Genomic DNA, 23488 nt, shown 5'->3' on the forward strand with positions numbered 1-23488 from the left:
GGGCTGAAGCCCTACTGGAATCCTGGAGCTGGGGAACACAGTCACTTGGGCTTGGCTGGGCTTCAGGAGCTGTGGCAGCTGCTCCCAGCTCTGCTGCCTCCCAGTTCAGCTGCCCGAGTCCCTCGGGACAGGCCTTTGGCCTCCAGGCCCCACGGCAGCAGGTGGGGCTGCCCCGCCGGAGCGGGACTGGTGGTGCAGCCGTTCATGGCTTCACAGCACAGCACTGTGTTCCTCACAGGCCAAAAGAATGGGCAGCCTGACTGAAAGCCTTGACGAGCTCCTGTGGGATTCAGACAGAGAGCTGGTCAGGATGACTGCCACTGTCCTCGAATTTCTGTCCTCGGAGAAAGACATCTGACACCAGCCCTGCAGCTGGCTGAGGCGCTCCAGCCACTCTTTGACAACGTAAGGCTCTGTGCCCCCGCAGCCACGGGTGGGATGGCCCTGGCTGGAGGGGTTTCTCAGGTCACCACAGATCTAGGCTCTGACCTTGGCTCTGTTCCTCCCTGTTCCAGCCCTCGGAGGTATGAAGAATGACATCAGCCCCGCTATCTCAAGCCTGGCGTTTCAAACCTGCTCTGTGGAGCAGTTTCTGTGCTGCCAGAGCTCTTTGGAGAGTTGATGTGGGAAGCTGTGTGTGCTGGGGCCACCTGAGCCTGCGAGGAAGACCTCTTCTCTGCAAGCACTTTCCTTTATCCCAGTATGGGAATATAAAATTCCTGTTGTCACACACAGAGGCTCAGGAGTGTTTTTTGGTGCCCAGTTTCCACAGGGGATTGGGAAAGAGGGGAAAAGGGTCCTTGTGCTCAGCAACACTTGCCCAGGTGTGCAGCGAGAAGAGAAGGTGCCCGAAGTCCCCTTGGCCTTTGGTGGTTCTGCTGAAGCCTCAAAGTTTCCACGGAGCAGTTTGCTGGACGTGTTTTACTATGTGAGAAGTAGATGGACCTTTTGGACTCTGCAAGACTGAAAGTGCATCACGCTACCTACAGCAGAGGTTGAAAGTGCCATGTACCATGGTGGTGTGTGCAGTTCTCAGGCTGCAAGGAAAAGTAACTCCCACTTGATTGTGGTGCAAATACAAGTTTGCAAATGGAAGGGAAGGTCGGTGAAATTCTTCTGTTCTGGCACATTTCCTTTGGCAGCAGAGGAGGACGTTTTCAACTTTGGATCTTCCCATTTGGATAAGCCCGGTACATTTACGTCTTTTTCAAGAACACGCCGACGTTCCCACTGTCGCTGTTCAACACTCCACGAGGTGGCGGTGTGTACATAACAAACAACCCAAAATGCAGCTCCGAAGGGGAAAACGTCCTGTCACAATTCTCAAAGGAAACGTGTCAGGACGGAAAAGGTACCAGGACAAAAAGCTCTGGAGCTTGGCTTTTCCATTCCCACTGGAGCAACAGCAGTTCAAACGATAGCACTGTATACTAGGAAAAGCAAATAAATTCACCAAGACCAGCCAACGTGTGGATTCAAAATTAATTTCCCTAACCAAGAGAGGAATTATGACCCCACACCTCAAAAGAAATGTGATCCCCACCTCCGAAATAGAAAACATCAGCATCAAGTGCCAGCTGAAAGTCTGGGTACCAACATCCAGGGAAAAGCACCCCCACCAGTGGTAGCACCAGATGCCCACCAGGGCTGCGCAGAGCAAGCTCAGGATTCTCAGGAGGGTGCAAAAGGGCAGGAAGGGCACATCTGGCATGGCCACACCACGGTGCTGTCACCTGGGGATGAGTGAGGTGTCTGGTCAGGCTCTGGCTGTGCCCAGACACCCCCTGGTTCTGGGGGCTGTGAGGGGCTGAGAGACCTGTGGGATCTGTGAGGTCTATGGGTGCTATGAGGGCAGTGAGGGCTATGGGATCTGAGGTCTGTGAGGGTTATGGAGGCTCTGAGGGGTATGGGGTCTGTGAGAGGTATGGGGTCAGCGAGGTCAGTGAGGGTTAAAGGGTCTATGAGAACAGTGAGGGCGATGGGGTCTGAAAGGGCTTTGGAGTCTGAGGGGGCCTGTGAGGGCTGTGGAGGCTCTGAGGGCTATGGGGGCTGTGAGGACTCCATAATTTTCACATGGTTAGGGAATATGTTCTTACAGCTTCTACCCTATAACTGATATCCGCAAACTTTGTTTTCAAGACTTCCTTGATAGTAGTTTTCTAATTGCAACAGATATCAGAGCATTGTTATCCACAATAATTAAAGTTGAGTGGCCATTTGCTGTAAGTGAGGTTGTTGGGGTCTGTAGTGGGTTGACCCTGGCTGGATGCCAGGTACCCACCAAAGCCACTCTCTCACTCTCCTCTGCAGCTGGACAGAGGAGAGAAAACATAATGAAGAGTTCATGAGTTGAGATAAGGACTGTGAGAGATCACTCACTGATTACCATCACAAGCAAACAGACTTGAAGTGGGGATATTCATTAAATCTATTACTAACAAAATCAGAGCAGGATAATGAGAAGTAAAATAAATCCTAAACACACCTGCCCCCCCCAGCAGTGCAGGGAGATGGGGGATGGGGGTTATGATCAGTTCATCACAAGTTGTTTCTGCCACTCAGAGAGAGGAGTCCTTCCCCTGCTTTCCATGGAGTCCCTCCCATGGGCAACAATTCTTCATGAGCTGCTGGAATGTGGGTCATTTTTTCCATGGGGTTCAGTCCTTCAGGCACAGTCTGCTCTACCATGGGTCTTCCCCCACAGAGTCACTGCCCACAGAATACAGGGTCATTCAAAATGAGCTTTGGCCATGCCATAACATAATTTAACTGTCCTATTAATAGATGAAACCCACAGCAATCCCTCATGAGTCACATACAGAAATAGCAGTGCCATTGTACACCCCTTCCCTGCCCTGCTTGTTCTTCTCCACCGTGATGGGGATGGTAAGATGTCATTGTAAAACTGCCAAGAAACTGAAGGGAAAAGGAATGCCATCCCAGCTCTGAGAGATCTCATGACTGGGAGATGATTGCAGGAGGATGGGGGGAGAGCAGAGCCCGCCGTGAAATTCCTAAGGTCAGCAGCAACATGTTTGTTGGAGCTCCTGGTTTTGTTATGATCCTGTGAATAAGGGTCCTGTGACCTCCTGGCCTGTGGCTTGGAAATGGGCTGGAGGATGGGCTGCTGGTGGATGCTCCTGGTCTGACTCCACCTGGCTTTTGGAAACTCCCCTAGCTTGGCTGGGTGCTTGGGATGACCCTGTGTTGATGGGAGCCAAAACACCCATCAGAGTTCATGAAGTGAGGAGCAAAGCTGGAGCTGTTGCCATTGTAAATCAACCCACCACCCCAAGCATCATTGCAGCACCTTGTCTGGGCACATCTTCTCTCTGCAGCACTTAGGGCAGCTGTTTGGAAAGCTGGGTATTGTTATAGATGGAGAAATTGTTGGGGTTTTGCCCCTTGGTTTGGAGGAGGAGGGACTTCTTTCTCAGGAAGAAAATGAGGATGGGAAAGTGAGAGTGTTGGCTGGTTTTGCTGGAGTGGCATTTGCTGTCTTCAGAAGCAACTGTATACTATCTTCATCCATCAGTTTTGTTGAACTCTGATTATGGATTTACTTCCAGTTATCAGCTAAAACATTGTAAAACGAATGGCTGGAGAAAGTGCAGGCCACATGTCCTATATATCAGCTCACAGTTGTCTCACAAACGATTACCAAGAACTGCAAAGATAGCAACTCATGTGACTATTATTTTTAAGAGAGTAGCCCTGCAGCTAGAAGGCATGTTTCTCTTAAAGAAGATATCCCAGAAATCCATTATTTTGTCATCTGGCAATACTGAAAATCAGAAATGGAGCCTGAAATCCATCTATACCTGGTTTCCCAGGAGAGGCTTAGCTTGTGGCATTTGCCTCTCCTGTTTTGCCACAAGGGTGCCCAGATCCCCAACTCAACTGGACTCAACACCAATCTGAGCCTCCAGCTATTAGGAAACACATAACTTTGCCTTTACATCCCTGTTCCTGACTTCCACCCCATGCACATGTGGTCACTGCAGGTGCTGGCAGACTTAGGCACACATATAACATTGTCTGGCTCTACAAGATAGAATCATAAAGATCAAGTCCAACCATTAAGCTAACACTGCCAGCTCCACCACTAAACTGTGCCCCAGGTGCCACATCTACACATTTTTTGAACACTTCCATGTGATAGTGTCTGCCTGAGTGGTTCTGGGTGTGGGTTTTCTCTTTTTCATGAGTTTGTAAGATTTGGGAGCCTTTATTCATGGCTGTATGATGGGAGAGGGAGCTGTGGGCAGGCAGGTTTAATTGTCCTTCCCAAAGCAGAGAATAAGCGATGGTGATTGCTGGATCTGAACTGCTACAAAACCCAACAAACTCCTTTGAAAGAGGAAAAAGAAAAGAGGAGGAAAAAAAGAAGAAAAAAGAAATCTCTGCTGTTACACACACCAGTGAGCTGATGGAGGAGAGTTTCCCTAAAGAGACTCAGTTCCCAGGCCAATGGAATACTTGGAAATTATTCTGTGGACCTGCACCAGGGACATTTCCCACACAGTGATTTTCTGGTAAACCAGCATTTTTTGGGGGTATTGGCACTGCTGAGCACTTGCACTTTTCATATTTCCATTGCATAGCAGGCCACATCTTTTTGATTTTATGCACCTTCATCCTTTTGGAGAAGAAAATATCCAGATCCGAGCAGTGTTTGAGTTCCTGGCGTGATTGTACTGACTAGCCCGGGAACAGGGTCTCATTGTGATGTTAATTAGTATCTATTGACCCGCTCCCTGTTTGGATGCAGTGGGGCGCGCAAGGGCTCTCAAATATAAGCTTACATAAGGAGCAGCCCAAGCGGTGTCTGGCTCCTGCCAATAAACTAATTGCTTTTGTCGGGACTGTATCTCAGCTGGAAGAGGAGCTGAAATCAATTTCTGGCTTCCAGTGAAGATCATGTGTCCCTGATATCCAGGCTCAAATACTGCGTCTGTAATCATCACTTTTTCTGCGCAAAATTCATCCAAGTTCGGATTCAAAATGCTCTGTTCATAGAGTTTAATCTTTGTTTCAAATGAGTTACCAGGGTGGATAATTAATTCCATGTACCCCTGGGCAAGCAGAGTGGGTGGCAGCAGGGATCTTAGTCCCACCAGGCAGGATAGTTTTCTTCTTCGGTCTTGCCCCCTTGGTCCCTCTTTACATTACTGTCAGGGAGAAAAAAAAATGTGAGTTGCATCAATATTTGCTGGGATGAAGATGAGAAATGTGTTTATTTTAATATCCAGGGTCCTGCTTAGACACAGAGAGCAAGAGAACAGCCCTGGTAGTCAGATTATTGCAATATATATCTCTTTGGCTATGTGATGTGTTTAGCACTTTTCTTAAAATCCTGTCAAACCGTCTTTTCTTGCTCGCGGTGAACGAGGGGAGCGCTCTGTCCTAATTAAGCTGTTTGCCACAAGCAAAGCTCAGCTTCCCAAATTGCTGTCAGAGCAACGCCAGAAGCCAGGTTCTGGTGTGGGGGAAAGGCAGATGCACTAAAGTTTTCCTTCCTAGACTGTTGGTGGAGAGAAAATTGGTGTGGTGAGATCAGACACAGAAGAGCGAGCTGGGGAGCAGAGGGTCGTGGTGGGGCGAGATTCCCCGTGATGGAGCCGGTCCCCCCGGGTGAGCAGGCACAGCTCCTCCCGGGAATGCTCAGCTCCCTCCCAAACCCCGTGGCCTGCCTTCCCCGGGGAGGTGTTCGTTTGAAGGCTTCATTTCACTCACACACCCTGCATAAAGCAGGCAGAGAGTAAACATCTCGTGTAGCCCCAGCCAGGCGGACGAGGTCTGAGCCGTCTGCAGCTCTGGGCAGGACCCTGGGGGAAGGCAGAGCTGCCCGCCCGGGTGGCGAGGAGTCCCCGCAGCCGATAGGCACCGTGCCAGCCCTGCTCGCCGGCCGTCTCTGCGGGCAGGCTCGCCCGGCAGAGCGGCTGCGGCGCTGCCAGGAGCCGGCTGGCCTGCCCGCAGCTCTGCCTCTGCCCCTTTATACGGGGCAGCCACGGAGGTGGGGCTGAGCTCTTCCCGCTCCGTCAGCATCCCAGGGCGCGGGACAGCGAGCGCTCAGGGGAGCGAGTAACGGGATCGGCTTCGAGATGGGGAGGAAGCTGGACCTCTCCAAGCTAACCGACGAAGAAGCCAAACATGTTTGGGAAGTCGTTCAACGGGACTTTGATCTGCGGAAAAAAGAGGAGGAACGGCTGGAGTGAGTATCGGCTCTCCGCTCCGTGCGGTTCCAGCGCGCCGCAGCTGCAGGTCGTAGGGATAAAGCAGCGTGCGGGTTTTGTAGGGATAAAGCAACGTGCCGAGGCTGTGGGCGAGGAGGAACAGCCGGGACCTGACTGTGCAAGTCAAACACGGCCGATAGATTACGTTATCAGCGGCAAGGTGACGCGTTCGGGTGGCAAAGGTGCAAACTGGCACCGTGCCCTCGGCGGCGATGCGGATCGGTGACACCGCGGCACTTTATGGGGACAAATACCAGGAAATGCCTTTGTGGGGCTTGGGGTTGGCGGGGCTCTCGAGGCGAGACCTTATCTTGCAGCAGAGGATGGGATTTGGCTCCCCTGCTTTTGCTTCATGTGATAGGTCTCGTGCGTTTGGGGCAGGAGGGGTCTTCAGTGAGTCCTGGGTGACCACAGGCTCCTGAAGGATCCTGGAAAAATAACTGAGAGGAGTAGTAAACCTACTGTAGTAGCCTTAAATATGCTATACAGGGAGCTGTGCCGTCCTGGGAAAGTTTTAGGGGCCCACAGACTGGGAAAAGATTGAAAATCACAGGAACAGCAAATTCCAAGAACTTCTAAGTTCTTACAAACAGGGCATTTGACCAGAAGTGCTGTTTAAAAAATGTTCTGTCAGATGAGATTAAATTCTGAGCATGAGAAATTGTGGGAGTTTAGGTCTTGTTCATTAGCTATGTCAGGCATTGAATCTAATAATGATTAGATTTCACATTTCAAGACACATTTCAAGAAGCTGCAGTGACCCTCTTCAGTGTCTGGCCAAATTCTTGTTATTTTCCCAAGGGGATAGTCCATTTTCCCAGGCTGGGTTCGGGCAGTGCTGCTCTCCCACTGAGCCCTTGGACACTCCTAGCCCTGAACTTTGTGAGCCGGGGCTGATGCTGGTACCATGACAATCCCTGGGGACCAGGAGCTCATTAGTTTCTCTGTCAGATCCAAAGGAAAAGGTGGGGAATCATCTTCATTTGGGATATCTGCATCCCCCAAAAGCTTGCTGTCCTGCGAGCCTCTCCATTTCCACCATTAGCCACGAGAAGCTCTCAGTCATATATTTTTCAATGCCCTGATTACTTTTTTGCCTAAAACCCCCCGCCTGTGTGGGAGGCAGAGATAATTCAGTATCATCATCTACTGCCTTCCTCTGCTGGCAGCTCTGAAATACAGGAAGCTGATTAGACAGGGATATTTATAAAAATTATCATCCTGGAAAGGGTGAATGTCTCCCTTGTGATGGATCTGAGCTCTGCCTTGAGGGAGGAGGTGGGGACCCATATTGCTGTGCCCTGCAGCAAAGAATTGGGCGAGGTGAATTCCTTCCCTACTTGACCTTGGCGCCAGACTGGCTTATATGGGTCCTCTCTGATGCCCAGGAAGCTTCCAAATGGAGTGTCACGCTATGGGAGGTGTAAGATGGGGAAAGATCTCAGGTCTCAGAATACTTCTACTCAGCTCTCCTCCTAAGTGTAATTTCCTCTGTTTATTTTTATTTTCTTGTTTAATCCTGCCCTGTGGAGGGCTGGTATTAACACTCTAAATTACAGAAATTTCTGTAATTTCTGAATAATTTCTGCTATAGACCAGACAAGTCTGCCACATTCCTGCATGCTGGATGTGGAGCTACAGGAGCATTTTCTGCCTGTAACAAGCTGGGACATGATGTGACACTCTGGGAGACCCTGCATCCATTCACCCTTCTCTCTGTGCTCTGACCAGCCCCATTTGCTTTTCTATTCATTTGCTTTTCTGTTCACTGGACTTGTCTCAACCTGCAAGCCTTGAAGAAATATCTCCCCCTGCCCAGCCCCCCCCCTCAACCCCCCCATCTTGGTCCTTTTATTTCCTTTCTGCTGCTTCTCTGTATTTTGTTTTTGGCAGAAGCTACTCACCAACAACGGACAAAGGCTTCTGCTGGCCAGAAACTACACAGGCATGTGAGGGTAGTGCTTTGCCCAAAAAATTAAACAATGGCCATTTTGTGGGGGCTCTCCCTGATTCTTTACATAAACATCCCTGTTTTGGAGGGATGGCTCCCTGAGTCTCTCCTGGAGCTCAGTGGGACCAACCCTGCTGCAGTTGGCATCCCATTGCTGTGGATTTATTTATTCTGCCGTGAGCAGAGCAGGGAAGGGGCTGGCTTGTGCTCCTGCCAGCAAGAGGAGACAAGAAGCATGCAGTTCCTGCAGCTTCTAAACTGGTTTGGCTGAGACTTGTCCTTCCTTTGGCAGGTCTGATGGGTGAGGGAGTAGAGGTGTAGGGATCCAACCGGTCTCTGGGAACCAGAAAAAGCAGTTCCAGTAAAAGACTGGATCCTGCTGGAAACAGCCTTAGCACGGGAGTGGAAAAGGAGCACTGAGTCCAACCCAAGGGTTTTCTATTTGCAGGTTTGGTTTTCGTAGCCACATGTAACTTTACTGCTGGACATTTGCACTGGCTTGTTCGAGATGGTGAATGCCTGGTTCTAAAAAGCCACGTGCCCAGTTCAGTCTTTATACTGTTTTTTACATCTCCCCAGTCCTTGGTTCATGCAAGCTGGTGTCACTGCTGTGTGACAGCACAGCCCAGTGTGCTGGCAGTAGGCTGGCCAGAAAAGTCTTCCTTGGGAAAAAAAAGAAGAACTGCTCCCTAATGTGCAAACTGATTTGGTTAAACAGAGGTTATCTTGATTGACATGCCTGTCATTCCCAGTGCCAGTCACACCACTGCTCCTGTGGCCAGCAAGGCTCCTCCTGTGGTCACCCCGGCGTCGGTCCAGCGGCCGGCACAGGGAGCATCACCAAAGCCTCGCGGTCCACACTGTGATCATGAAGCATCCTCCAGAGCTGATGGCTTGAGGTTTTTGGCCAAAGCTAACTTCTGCTCTGGAAAATACAGCTTCCTGATCCTGCCTAGGCAGAAAACAACCTTCTAGGACCTTCCCTACAAGTCAAACATTTTCCTCTCCGCCATGGCCCCAAAGGCAAACATACCTGAGGTGATGCGTGGTACGAGGAGCAAACAGAAAGCCTTTGGGCAGCACACTGGGCCCCCAGCAGCTTGGCAGGCATTTCAGGCCTGGGCTGTTGCTGGAGGTTCAGCCTCGTGCAGGCACTGTCTCGCAGGGGGACCTGCTTTAGCAGCCAGGTTCAGATAATGAAGGAAGCCTGCAGTGATAGATTGCCAGGAGAAGGTACTCTTGGAAAACACTCGTCTTGGACAGCCTTTCACAGGACTGTCACAAGCAACTCCTCCTGCTGCGTCCTCTGAACAGCCAGAACGTCATTGCACATCACTTAATAAAATTCTCTGCTGAATTTAGCACTGAAGAACTATATCAAAACCCCTTTTAATCCTTTTTAATCCCAGAATTCTTTTTTTTTTTCTTAACTGAGAATTCCAGAAAGATTTTAATTCTCTGCTGGACTCCAGGGCCAAAGATTGTATCAGGTTGGCATGCAGCCAGAGTGTTCAAGAAGAGCCACTCTCCTGAGATTTCTGGGATTTATGATCAACACCCTGTGAAACAAACAGGACAGGTTTTGGCACAACCAAATCTAATATTAAACTTAACAGTGGCAGATCCTAATATATCTGATGATACCTGCCCTGAACCTGGTGCCCACTTCTTTGTTCAGCTTATTTAACTCGTGATATTATTTATTAGATTTGCCCTACAGCTCTTTCCACAAGCTGCAGGACTCGGAATGTTCCCTGGAAAATCGTTTCTGAAATGAATGAGGCATAACAGGGTTTGCCATGTTAGACTTTGCAGTGAAATGATAATAAAAACAATTCCTGTGTTCTGGGGTGTTTTCTGCAGGGAGCTGAAATGCAAGATTGACCAGGAGAGCAGCAAGAGAGAGTTCTTGACAAATCAGTCCCACCTCAATGAAACTCACTGTGTCCACTGCCTCCAGCCCTTCAAGTTCCTGCTGAACAGCAAGAGGCAGTGCCTGGACTGCCACTTCTACACCTGCAAGAACTGCAGCCGCTACAACAAGAAGGAACAAGGCTGGGTCTGTGATCCCTGCCGCCTCTCCAGGTCCTGCTCCTCATGAAATCATGGAATGGTTTGGGTTGGAACGGGCTATAAAGACCAACTAGTTCTGCGCCCCTGCCATGGGCAGGGACACCTTCCACTAGACCAGGTTGCTCCAAGCCTCGTCCAATCTGGCCTTGGACACTTCCAGGGATGGGGCAGCCACAGCTTCTCTGAGCAACCTGTGCCAGGGCCTCACCACCCTCACAGGGAAGAGTTTCTTCCCATTGTACCACCTAACCTTGCCCTCTGGCAGTGGGAAGCCATTCCGTCTTGTCCTGTCACTCCAGGCTCTTGTCCAAAGTCCCTCTTCAACTCTCTTGGGAGCTCCTTTAGGTACTGGAAGGTGCTCTAAGGTCTCTCCAACGCCTTCTCTCCTCCAGGCTGAACAACCCCAACTCTCTCAGCCTGTCTCCAGAGCAGAGAAGAGATGTTCCAGCCTGTGTTTGTGCTTGGGATTGCCACCACCCAGGTGCAGGACCTTGCACTTGGCCTTGTTGATCTTGCTGATGTTCACATCAGCCCGTCCAGGTCTCTCTGGATGGCATCCCTTCCGCCCTGCACCACACAGCTTGGTGTCATCAGCAAACTGAGGGTACACTCAATCCCACTGTCCATGTCACTGATATACCTGTTAAACAGTGCCAGTCCCAATATCAACCCCTGAGGAATTCCACTTGTCACTGGCCTGCTGTGATGGAGGCCGTGAGGGACAAGGTGAGCCTCAGGGATGGGGCTCAACAAGAGTTGCCCAAACTCAGCATCCTTTTATGCTGGTTAGAAAACACACTGTGTTTTTGCTAAGAGGCGGTTTCTGGGTGAGAGCCTGCTCACCATGGGCGTGGCTGGACTGGCTCATGTATGTGCATCCTCTCTTTGGGCAGGATCGTGAAGGTCGGGTCCCTGGAGTGGTACTACGAACACGTGCGATCCCGTTTCAAGAGGTTTGGAAGTGCCAAAGTGCTGCAGTCCCTCTATGGCAGGCTGCAGCCAGGGCAGGGGGTCAACTCTGCATTTCTAGGTGAGGAGAGGCACTGGGGTTCCCCCTGCCCTGCTGCGTGTGGGGCATCGCTGCGGCACCGCGATGGGATGCACCGAGGGAGGAGCATCAGTGGTGGTGCTGCTTCAGGTGCCACGTTCAAAACATCCTGGGGAGGAAGCAGGGGTTCAGACTTGTGCATTCACATGCAGAGCAGCTGTTGTTCAGTGTTTTTACCACAGACTTGAGAATATAGGATTGTTAAGGTTGGAAAAGACCTCTAGATCGTCCAGTCCAACTGTTATCCCAGCACTGACAAGCCCACCACTAAACCATGTCCCCAGATGCCATTTTTATATGTTTTTTGAACACTTCCAAAGATGGTGATTCCACCGCTTCCCTGAGCAGCCTGTTCCCGTGTTTGACTACCCTTTCAATAAAAAAAAAAGTTCCTAATATCTCATGTTTATTTTTAAAAGTTCCATGTCCTGCAGTTTGCAGCTCTTGTTTTTCTTTGTTTTTGCTCTTTTCATCACAGAGTTTGTGAAATTAACACTAGTTTAACTGCAGGATAAAGCCAGCAGCCATTTATTTTCCCTAAGATCTAATGATTTTTACAATCTGATGATCCCCTGGCAGGGACAAAACTTATCAAAACGAATGAGTTACCTGTCATCAGTATTTCTGATAATGGTCCAACAGTGAATAAATGTATAATGATGTTAATACAGAACTATTTACTGACCAGCTGCTAGTTGCCATGCATACAGCTCCTACACTCCTTTGCCTATTGCCTTTGTAAGCCAGTGTGGATTTTATTCCTGTCTTGAGGAGCCACAAAAGAAAAGTTTGCACAAATACCATTGGCATGACTTGATTCAACTGGTCCAATCACTCTTTTATCCAGACCACTCTTGGCAGAAATAGCAGAAAAAGCATGGAGGGTTGTGGCAGGGAATATAAAATTAATGGACTGAGAGACAATTCATACAGCATTTGATCAAAAAATGCATCGGACCACACAAAAAGGACAATCTGAGAGAAAACCAGACCAAGCATGAGATTAAGTGTTTTAGGCCACTTTAAATTGAGATTCTGATGCCTTTTTCAAAAAGAAATGATTTTGTTGGTTATTACTTCATTAATACCAGAGAACTGGAAGTGAGGCAATCAGCTCTTTGACTTTTAAAAGTCAAGCTCTTTCTCCAAGTGCCTGTTTTGTTCTCTCTGAATCATCTTTTTCATGATTGTTTCTTATGATGGCTAGAGAATGAGAAGTCCAGTTATCCATGGCTCTGAGGCTTGTTGTCTACCTGAGAAAATATGATTATTTTTATTTTATCTTTTCATTTAGGTCTTCATGACAGAGTTTACAGCCTGCCAGACATTAATAGTAAGTAAAAAAGAGAATTGCAGCATGGGGCTGGCAGTTCAAGCAAGGTTTCCAATGTCTTTTTCTCTTCACACCCCCTGGCTATGGGCACTCAGGAGAGATTTGGTGTGGCCAGACCAGGGAGAACATTCTTCCACTGCAGTGGAGGTGGACTGAAGTGGTCAACTCTTGCACTGTGGTGCATCTGGGATGTCTAAGGATAGGCTTGGATACAAGAGGACTTTTGGTTACATGCCAAACTCAAAGTTTGCAAACACTCACCATCTCAATGTACATCTATGTCATACACTTAAAGCTGCCCACATTCTTAAGGAACCCATGGAATTTGGGATTTTATGTTGTGTTCCTTAGGAGCTCTTGCAGGAAAGATTCACTGTACCTTGCCATTTGATGTAGGAAACAGCTTTTTGCCTGCCTTGACTTTGGACTTGGTCTGGCATTTGGGCTGTTCCCAATGTACTGCTGGGCTTGGCAGTGACCTGGGTGGGGAGATGGGCATCCAGAAAGCAGTGGGGTCACTGATAAATAGTGGAGCTGGCTGATGGGAATCAGAAATAGCAGAAGCAGAGACATGTTGGGCTGAGCCTTCGAGCACTGGAGTCACCATGGTGGACCTCGGGGTGCTCCCTGTGCTGCAGGTGCCCTTCATCTTCCTGAAGGAACACCTTCACTTCCATATCTGTGAGGGTGCACATCTGGAAGGGGAAGCAATGAAAGGCCAGCCAAGCCTTTGCCAGACCAAGTGCTAAGAGTGGTTGTCTGCAGAAAAAAATGTGGGGAGGTATTTCTAACCTGGACCTTTTCAGCCCATATAACAAGCATGGCCTCACCTGCAGGTACATTCATTGGTGTGACAACCATGTTACCTACTGCTGTTCTCTCCCCTCCAGGTGAGTGCCAGCTGCTCACCAGCTGTGATGCTGGGGACGACAGTGATGATGAAGACAATGTCCTTCGTGGAGCTGAGGCAGAGCGCTACAGCAGAGTAAGTGTTTTGTTCTGGAGCTCTTTGTGTCCTTGGCCTGCCTTTGGTGGTGGTGGCAGTGGTGATGGTTTCCTGTGCCACTTTCAAAACTGGACTTTTATCTCTGTTTTCCTTCTCCGAGACAAGATCTTTTCCCAGTTTGTGTAAAAGCAACCATGTCGGTAACGTCACAAATACTGGTGCTCTGGAAAAAAAAAGACCCACTCCTAACACGAAGGATGTCCACAATTAGTATAAAAGTCCCAGCTCCTCCATAATGAGAACCACCTGTTTTTTTTTTTACTGATGACCTCCCAAATACCCAGAGAAATCTGCCTGCAGCATCCTTTCTCTGAAGACAGGGGGATGCTTCAGGACTGAAAAGCATCACCTGGCTCTCCCTCTCAGCTGTAACCTGGCTGAGCTTTCCCATAGTGCCTTTATAAACCAGGACAGAGCTTCTCACTGCTTATGGTAACAGTCCTGAGCCAGAGGCTGTGGAGATCAGGAACCCACTTTTCCTTGCCTTCAACGTAAGCATATGCTGTACCTGGCTCCCTTCAAGCAGGACAGTGTCAGACTCAAATTCTCGCTGCAAAATCAGAGCAATCTCAGGCAAACTAAGGAGAAAAGGGCCCTCCCTCCCCCTTTCCTCAAGGTCAACTGTGTTTTATGCTGAATTTTCATTTCTTGCACTTTCTATGCTAAGATGTGCAAGACAAAGCGCCTGCTGTCTGTCCATCCCTTTGATTTTGAACTGGACTCGGATTACTCTGCTCAGTCTCGCCGTCCGTCTGCGCAGCTCTCTCCAGCAGCCAGCAGCCCGGATGCTTTCCAGGTACTGGGAGTGTGCTGAGGGTTTTCTTTCCTTTCTTCCTCCTACTCCTTGCTACCTCTGCTACCCCCCTCCTCCAGCTCTCAAAATCTCCTTCAGCTGGTGTTGGGAGGCAATGGTGCCAATCTTCACTCCCCATATCCCGCTTCCTATCTCTTCTTCCACTGGAGTCCTTTGCCTCAGGCTAAGTCAGGAGTAGGGCATCTGATCCAAGTGAGGATGAGATGAGATAGCAAGAGGTTCTCAGGCCTTTTCCCTGCAGATTTCCTGTCTCTCTGCAGACAATAGTTTTCTTGTGTTAGGGACACAAGGCTATGGGACACCTTAGTTTCCAGCGAGCCCTTGAAGATTCAGTGCTCAAGGGATTAAATGAAATCAGACTCTTCTCCCATGTTCCCATGCAGTTTGGGGCTGGTTTTGCCATGTTGTGGCACTGGGGACATAGCTGGCCAGCAGCTTTTTGAGGCACACAACCTTTGTGAGTTTGAGGTGGATCCCGCAGAGTCAGCGTGAGGGCAGGGACAGCACCTGCAGAGTGAGGGCCAGCCAGAGGGAAAAACATGGGGAGAACAAAAACTGGAGGAGTTTAGATGTGCCTTAGTATCTGGAGCTCCTGACCAGGAACAAGACTCACAGACAGCTCCAGACCAAGGAACTGCAGTGAGCTGCACCCCGTGATCCCACCAAGGGCTGGGGCTCAGCCATCCCTACCTTCCAGGTCTGGGCAGAAACACAGATGGGGCATCTCTGGATATGGCAAAAGGTCTTCCAGCCTGAGAGGCTTCCAGTCAAGATTTTTGAGCTGCTCCTGTTTGCCTTTCTTGTTGAAATTGCACTTTTAAAACACTAAACAGCTGCTGCTTCTAATGATGCTGTGATACCTTAAACTTCCCTCATGGGTAGAAGTGGGATTTGCTGTCATCTGTAACAAAGGCTTAGAAAAAATAAATCTGCACGAGTCCACATAAATTGATTAGAATTTGGCAAAAATAAGTAGATTCCTCCTTTCTTTATCTGAGCCCATCTTTATGCAGCAGAATTCAACGTGAGGGCTGGCCTCTGTTGAGACCATCCCAATCAGATTCACTGATTGCAGATCATTTGAGGTGGTAGTTCTTTGACTAAGAGAAAGGGGGTGGTGTTTTAAAAGATCAGAGTGCTTTGCAGCCTGGCTGAAGGGACTCTGTGCTTGTAAAAATTAACAGTGCTTGCAAAAATTACCAGTGCCCCCTGGCCGTGATGGGAAGTATTGCTCAGGATTCAGCAACCAGGCAAAATCTTGAAATTGGATTGTTAGGAATTTTGATATTTTATATAAATATAATTGGCATTATAAAAGGTCAGTCCATGACCTTTGACCAAAAGGTCAATGAAGGATAAAGAGAGGAGATGTTACTGAAAGTCAGGAGAGACAAGGAGTCATAGAATGATAGAACAGTTTGTATTTGAGGGACCTTAAAGCTCATCTCGTTCCACCCCCCTGCCATGGCCAGGAACATCTTCCACTAGCCCAGGTTGCTCCAAGCCCCATCCAACCTGGCCTTGGACACTTCCAGGGATGGGGCAGCCACAGCTTCTCTGGGCAACCTGTGCCAGGACCTCATCACCCTCACAGGAAAGAGTTTCTTCCCATTGTCCCACCTAACCCTGCCCTCTGGCAGTGGGAAGCCATTCCCTCTTGTTCTGTCACTCCAGGCCCTTGTCCAAAGTCCCTCTCCAGCTCTCCTAGAGCCTCTTTAGGCACTGGAAGGGCCTCTAAGGTATCCCTGGAGCCTTTTCTTCTCCTGGCTGAACACTCCCAGTTCTCCCAGCCTGTCTCCAGAGCAGAGAGCCTCCATCCCTTGGAGCATCTCTGTGGCCTCCTCTGGGCTCACTCCAGCAGCTCCACGTCCTTCTGGTGTTTGGGGCCCCAGAGCACTGCAGGTGGGATCTCTCAAGTGGAGTCTTCACAGGCAGCTGCTCAACAGCATGCCCATCTCTCAGTCCTTCACAGATTTCCCCAACTCAGCCGAAGGTGCCTCCCAGGAATCCAGGATCGCGGATGCAGATCTAGTCTTCCATCATGTCCTGCAGGAACAGGGACCAGGCATGAGCCCTCCGGAGCAGCACTTCAGCACTCAGGTTCGGCTCACCGTCAATTCACGGAGAAGGAGCCTGGAAAGAAATCCAAAACCTGGTAGGTGTCCCTGTCCAGGCTCCTCTTGTATCCTTTTTGGACAAGAGGCTGCAAGAGTTGGACCAAATGAAAATGTCTTTTTTTTTTTTTTTTCTGAATAATCTCAAAGACACTAAAAGGCTTTTTCTCATGGAACAATGTGCTCGTGTTAGTTAGTTGTAAAGAGCTGGTCTTGTTCCCAAGAAAGCTGAGGGGATCATTCTTAGCATGTTGATTCCTTTCATACCTACTGGTCTTTTCTAGGGTGGAAACTAGATACAATCAAATGGACACTACTAGAAACAATAGGATGTGTTTCCTGCTGCAGGCAGAGGTAGAGGAATTCAACATCTTGGCAAAGGATCTTGTGGGTGCAGAAAGTTTTGAGTTTTAAGGAGACTTGGACTAGAACTGGAGGCAGGAACTGGGGTCTGCTAAGTAACATCCTTTTAGCTGGGCAGGGTGCACATGTAGGCCAAATGATCTGTGGGTTTGCGAGTCTATAAATACCCTGTAAGAGGCAGAATTTGCCTTTTACTACTTCTGTTTTCCCTGCAGTGATAGCAGAGCCAGGAGGGTTGGATACTGGCTTGTGCACATGCAAATGTAGAATGTGCCCTTCTGTGTCTCCAGTGGCTGGGCTGTATTTTCAGGGCATTAAGGAATGCTGGGTAGACCTTACCATGTACTGTTTAAATTCCTACTCCGAGTCCTGCTGGAAAGACGTAGCAGCACAGTCCCCTGGCTTGTTAATTCCGTTTTCTCTCATTGTTTTTGTCTCTTGAAATTCTCCTTTGTGAAGGAGCCCTTCCACTCCTTTTAAATGCTCCATCCTAAAGTGGTACCTCTCTAGCCTGAGCCTAAACATTTTCCAGCAGCTCACAAAGGGCAGTGTCCAAACCTGGGCTCTCACAAAACTGGGAAGGCAACAGTGGTTTTTGGTGAGGGGCCTGGCTGTTCAGGCCATGGGAGCAGTGATGATGCTCCTTGTGCCCAACACTGTCTCTGCAGGGTGTGGGGCCCTGCTGAGCCTGGAGCTGTGCAGCCACAGTGTGTGGAACTGCAGCCTGGTCCAGTGTAGTCATCCAGAAACTCGGTCACTCTTGCAGAAGCATCTCCTGACAAAGAATAGATAGTGTGATCTGGAGAAGTGCCTCCATATTTGCTTGTCTTAAGGGTGGGGCCAATGTCCAGGAAGGAACTCAAGGGTGTGACTCTCTTGTACCTTTGTGCTGAAGCCTTCTCTCTCCAAAGGTGGCTCCTGGAACGAGCCGTCCCAGTCGCGGTACTCCGCAGATATGGACACCTCCGATGAGGATGTGAAGGGAGCCCAGTTCCCTGCCTACCCACCCCATCACTTAAAACGCCGGAACAGAGCCTCCTCCCAGGAGAACATCGGCCACTCTGGCAATCAGGTATCAAACAGTTTTTGAGCCTCTTCTGAGACCAAGTCTGTGGCCAAGTCCCTCTTGTTACCCCTGAGCTGCAGGGTGGTTTCGGAGGAGAAGAGAAGCAGCAATGGCAAACTGTCCAGCAGTCTCCTGGACAGGATGGATGTGGAGCATGAGCAGAAAAGCTGGTGTGCCCTAAGTATCCACACAACTGCTGCCCCTTCTGCACAGGGATGGGTTGATGCCCTTGTTTCCAACATGTGGGTCCAGAGGAGCAGAGACCTCTGTAGACTTGAGATATCTCCTCCTCTTCTGCTCAGGAACTGGGGTGTAGCCACTTGACATTGCCAGAACAACACAGAGAGGCTGTGGGATGACCTAGGAACTGACTCATTGAGGTGTCACATCACAATTTTGATGAATTCACAAGATGAATACCCAGGAGATTTCTTGCCTTCTGTGTTGTGATGGACCTGCAGAGGTGGCTGTGAAATGGAAGCAGGACTGAGACCTGGGAAGGTGCATTCAAGCCTCCTTCATTCTTTAAGATGCCATTTTAGGATGATGCAGAAGTATGCTGGAGCTCTGTGCTTCCTCTCCCAGGTCCTCCTTCCTACCCTTCCACTTTTTTGGTCACAGCAAAGAGAAAATCAGGCACTGGTTGGTGCTTCTCTCTGCCTATGCTGCCGGCACAGTAACAAACCTGCCTTCATTGCTGTTCATTTTCCAGTTTGTCCCAATTAATATGTGAGTTGCCTGTGTTTTTCTGTGTCCCCAAGAAGGCTTTCTTCAGTTGAATGTGCCAGTGCTTTATGATCAGACAGAGGTCTGGAGGGGGTTATTTAATGAGCGCCAAGATTCTTCTCCTCCTTTGCAGTGTGTTCCTGCCCCGACAGGACTGGGTCAGGACAACCTGTCACGTACCTCTCCTGAATGATCCTAATAGGGGAAATGGGCTAAAGAAGGTGTCAAACAGGCTGTGAGCTTGTGTTTTAATTGCCAAGCAAGGACCTGCTGTTCCTGATGCTGCCTTTGCCAGCGGGTGGTGGTGAGCGTTCCTCAGATCTCACAAGCAGCAAAATGCAGGGTGGTGTTTGGCTACAGATGCACCGGGAAAGCCAGCTGCCAGTCTCACAGCTGGTAATTTTGCATGTCCTGGACCCTCTTTGGGTAACCACTGGGGGGATCTGTGACCACAACCATCCCTCGGCACCACGCTTCATATGTGCCTGTGTAGGGAAAGCTTTCCTTCCTTTTTTACTTCTCTGGGCACATGCTTTAATTAGTAAATGCCATTCCTTTTTCAGTCAGCAGTAAATAGGAGAGCCCTGGACTGGGTGTCCTTAATGAGGCCATGGTACGTTAGGCATGAAATGTGCACCGGGGGAGATGGGGCCAAATTCCTACCAATACCTCAGATGACTTCCTCCAGGAGCTGGGTAAGCTCTCCCTTCAGGGCGGTCCAGCCTGTGCTGTGGTTTGCTCTGTCACACAAGTAGGAAGGCTGGTGTGGAGCCTTGTCACCCTAATGGTTACGAGACTTCTTCTCACTCCCAATTTAACCCCATTTGCTCTTATGCCAGCATTGTTCATTAGCTTAAATAGCTCCTCATCCTCCCTGCCCTTTGTGCTGCTGATATGTTTACAGCTAGCAACCATCCTCCCATCCAGCCTGCTTCTCTCCCAGCAGGAAGAAACCCAGCTCTGTGCTGGACCATTAACTTCAGAATGATGCTCACATGTCACTTTTGGCCAAGGAGGGGCCAGGTACAAGCCCAAAGAAGACTGAAGGCAAGAACCCCTGGGTTTTGGTGTTAGATGCTGCTGTTAGAACAGGTCTGTTCTATTGGCAGAGCTGGTTGAAAAAGGTGTCCATCCCCTTGTCCTGACATCGGAGCAGTGAAGCAGTGGCTGTGGATTTGCTTACAGGCACTTCCAGGATATGCCATGTAGCCATCATCAGAGCTTCTGGGGTAACCCAGGTCCTGATGGGACATCCCAGGGAACAGTGAGGGTGGCTGAGTACAGCTGGTCCCCCTGTGCTGCAGCTTGCAGAGGCTGTGCCCTTTGCAGTTCAAGATGTGGGTCTGCAGGTGTACAGTCCAGAATCATGTTTGTTAACCCTGTATTGCAGCCTATAGCCTGGCTTTAAATGCAGTGTTTATCTGTTGGTATCTGAAGATTTCAAAAGGTGGAGAGCTCAGCTCTTTGAGACAGAATGAAAACTCTCTTTCCTAAAGCTACTTTAAGAGCAAGTTTGTCAAAATCTGGTTGATCTGAAAACCACTTTTGCATTAATTCTGGAGAGGATACACTGTTCTGTCCCAAACACAAGAAACTTAACTTTCCAGTAACAAAAGCAGAGTCTGTTCCCTAGGTCTGTGACTCCAGGAACTGAAGGTGCTAAAACAAAACTTAGAAAAAACTCTAAAACCTATTTAGAAAAGCTCTTAAACCTGATTAGACATGAAAAGAAGCCCTGAATTGGTAACTATACAGGTCTTTGCCTTCAGGTTCTTACAACTCAGAGGACAGGACCAATTCACAAGGAATAGCTCCAATTTACCAAGTTTCTTCCCAAAAGCCATCCTGCTGTACCTCAAGGGAGCTCAGTGGTTCTGCGTTCCCAGAGCTTTGATGCTGCCTGGCTATTCTTTACACAAAGCTTCTGTTAGAAGTCTTGGGTATTTGAGAGACTGGAGGCAGCACCTCTGCGAGAGTAACATGTCCTCTCTCTCCAGCAGCAAGGAATTGTTTCCTCTACCTGATGTTTCAAGTTTATATTTCCCTAGTTTCAGGTTAACTATTAAGCAGAAATTTCCTGATGTCCACCTTATGGGCTGTGGTTTAAGTTTATTCACATTAGGTGTTTTAATACAGAGCACAGTTTGCCAACCTTTGTCACGCAGAAAGCAGTGCAGGATGATGCAGTCCCTGATGGGGACCTGCCCTAATGGGTGCCCACCCTGCATTAAAGCCAGCTTTGATTGGGAAGGAGAATGAAGACAAGCTCTTCAGCTCCTGCCCTGGTAGATATCCATCAACATCAACAGCAGTCCCTGCATTATGCTCTGATCTCTCCCAACCTCTGTCTTATGGAGACAGGGCAGTGCTGGTGCTCAGTTCATCACCATCTCTGAAGCTAATGGACCATCACAGGCTTCTCATTGTCACCGGGAGCACTGCAGGAGTCAGGCCTTAACCAGTACTGAGAAACCACTTAGCAATGGATTGAATTGCTTCCTGCCCCTGGGTTTAATGCTGCTTGATGATGCTCTCAGTTCGGGGTGGCAATGACAGCGCTCTGCTCTCCACAGCGCCAGGCTTTTATATTCATCTTCCCTTAAGCAGAGGCTATCACTCCAAGCTGTTGTGAAGAATTAATTAATAAAACACTAGCAAGCACAAGGAGAGAGGTAGGAAATGTTATAAAAACAAAGCCAAGCCCTTGTATCTCTTTGTTACCACGTTTATTTACCGCATTTGTTGCTTGTTCCCCTTTGAATGGGCAGCAGCCACTCCGAACAGCAGTGATGCACAGGTAGTGTCATAAAATGGGAAATATTTCTCATCATTTGTGTTTTATTTGTTTGGATCAAAGGAGAGAGACTTTTTTTTTTTTTCTAAAGAAAACAAAACTTCCATTTCAAAAGGGGAAAAAAAAGCAGTTCCTTTAATGTTTTCAGTGATCATAGATTGTAGAATTGTGTTGGTTTGAATGGATCTTAAAAATATCTCAGTCCATCCCACTGCCATGGGCAGGGACACCTTCCACTAGACCAGGTTGCTCCAAGCCCTGTCCATCCTGGCCTTGGACTATTCCAGCCACAGCTTCTCTGGGCAGCCTGTGCCAGGGCCTCCCCACCCTCACAGGGAAGAATTTCTTGCTAATATCTTATCCAAATCCACCCTCACCACAGAGGTTTGTCCTGGTTCTTGAGCACAGAATGTAACTTCTCTTTGATTTTTCAGGACTTAGTCTGTCTTTTTCTTCTCTGCTCTTCTCTCCATGCCCCTTTTTATAGTTGGAAGAGTAAGGGAGAAGAGACCATCTGGTTAAATCGATGCATTGGGAAATCAGAAAATTTCAAAGTGGTGGGGAAAACTTTCAGGTTTAGTTTTTCTACCTGGAATTTTTCATGGGAAATTTTTGCCCTCTTCCCTCTTCCTTTCCAGAACTATATTGGCAGGCTGCTGATGGGGTAATAACAGCTTGAAAAACATGTTACTAGGAGGTGAAAACAGATGTTGACTTCAATTTGGAGCAGCTTGGGAATGATGGCAAAATAGATGGCTTTATTACAGCTTGATGCTTTTGTTGGTGATGGGGTTTTATATTCACTGTATCAAAGCTTTGGTGGTAATTGTGATGTGCTGGGTACTCACCATTGCTTTGAGTTTTCCAGATTTGAGGAGAGGTTGCTCTCCTGGAAGTTATTGACATTTTTTAAGACACTATTTAAAAGATATTATTTTTTAAGACATTGTTTTTTAATGTCTTTTAACTCTGTCCATGGTGGCAGTGTCTTGCTGCTTGCTTTCTTCTGCTGGTTACACTGTTTTCTCACTGTCCTGGCAGTGGTGGCTGGTCTGTTCTCTACTCCTTTTCTCTCTCTCTCTCTTTCTCCCTTCTTTCCTTTAGATTCATGAGCTCAACACTCGCATGTCTGCAATCGAACGCATTCTGAACCGCTTGGAGGAAAAAATCCTGGTGCACTCTCACAAGGTAACTGGGCAAAGCCAAGGTGCTCTGCAAGGAGAGAGCTTGGGTTGTGCTGGGCCCCTCCTCTGATCATTGAGAGGCTTCCCTGAAGCAGCCAGCACTGCAGGGAGAAAGCTGGATAGATGAAATCATAGAAATATTTAGGTTGGAAAAGACCTCTAAGATCACTGAGTCCAACCATTAACTGACCACTGCCAAGTCCACCACTGAACCATGACCCTAAGTGCTACAGTGACTTGGGTTGTTTGAGTTTAGTCTCTGTTTTGGCCTTGGAGGCTGTTCTCTAGTTCCAGGTGATGGAGTGCTTCAGAAAACATTGCATGGCAGGACAAATTTAACCTGTTTAGATCCCCTTACAAGCCAGTGCCGTTCTTGCTCCTTCTGCACAAGGAAAACTGGGTTTCAGGCTGATGCTTTATGAAATGCTAATTTCAGGAGTTTCATTAAGTGGGTGTCTGTACATCCACAGAGCTGTGACAGCTCATTTGAAATCACAGGACACTTGTTTAGTCCCTATGAGGAAATCATCTGGTTATTGTGTCTATAAGATCTGAGTCAAGGAGGATTTCTGCATCCTTTCTGAGCTGCCCTCCTCTTACCATGCCATAAAACTTGGAAGAAAACATCTAAATGAAGTTAAAGCTGAGCAACAATGTAGAATCTGTGAATACTTAGGCCGCTAAACATTGATTTTTGGGTTTCTGATTTTAGACTATGCACTCTTTTCCTCCGTGTGAACCCATCACCGCTCTGGTGGCTGACAGCTCAGTAGAATGGAC

The 23488-nt window shown here is 48.6% G+C and overlaps 1 protein-coding gene across 8 annotated transcripts in view; it reads left to right on the forward strand.

Annotated features, from left to right (window-relative positions):
* The first annotated feature begins 5703 nt into the window (after positions 1 to 5703).
* The window catches only part of MLPH (melanophilin), a 28325-nt gene continuing 10540 nt past the window's right edge, over positions 5704 to 23488 (forward strand). For 2 of the 8 annotated variants that reach the window (XM_051786776.1, XM_051786777.1), the window contains exons 1-9: positions 5708 to 6214; positions 10051 to 10272; positions 11154 to 11290; positions 12603 to 12641; positions 13532 to 13626; positions 14315 to 14443; positions 16424 to 16616; positions 17850 to 18010; positions 22629 to 22712. In XM_051786776.1, coding sequence (XP_051642736.1) covers positions 6105 to 6214; positions 10051 to 10272; positions 11154 to 11290; positions 12603 to 12641; positions 13532 to 13626; positions 14315 to 14443; positions 16424 to 16616; positions 17850 to 18010; positions 22629 to 22712 — 1170 coding nt within the window. In that variant the 5' untranslated portion in view covers positions 5708 to 6104. Of the gene's footprint in view, positions 6215 to 10050; positions 10273 to 11153; positions 11291 to 12602; positions 12642 to 13531; positions 13627 to 14314; positions 14444 to 16423; positions 16617 to 17849; positions 18011 to 22628; positions 22713 to 23488 lie in introns of all 8 variants that reach the window. The other 6 variants (XM_051786780.1, XM_051786779.1, XM_051786778.1 and 3 more) reach the window with 6 other exon arrangements.

This window comes from Manacus candei, unplaced genomic scaffold, assembly GCF_025592945.1.
Source record: "Manacus candei isolate 608988 ecotype Guabito, Panama unplaced genomic scaffold, ASM2559294v1 h1tg000023l, whole genome shotgun sequence".
Lineage (NCBI taxonomy): Eukaryota > Metazoa > Chordata > Aves > Passeriformes > Pipridae > Manacus > Manacus candei.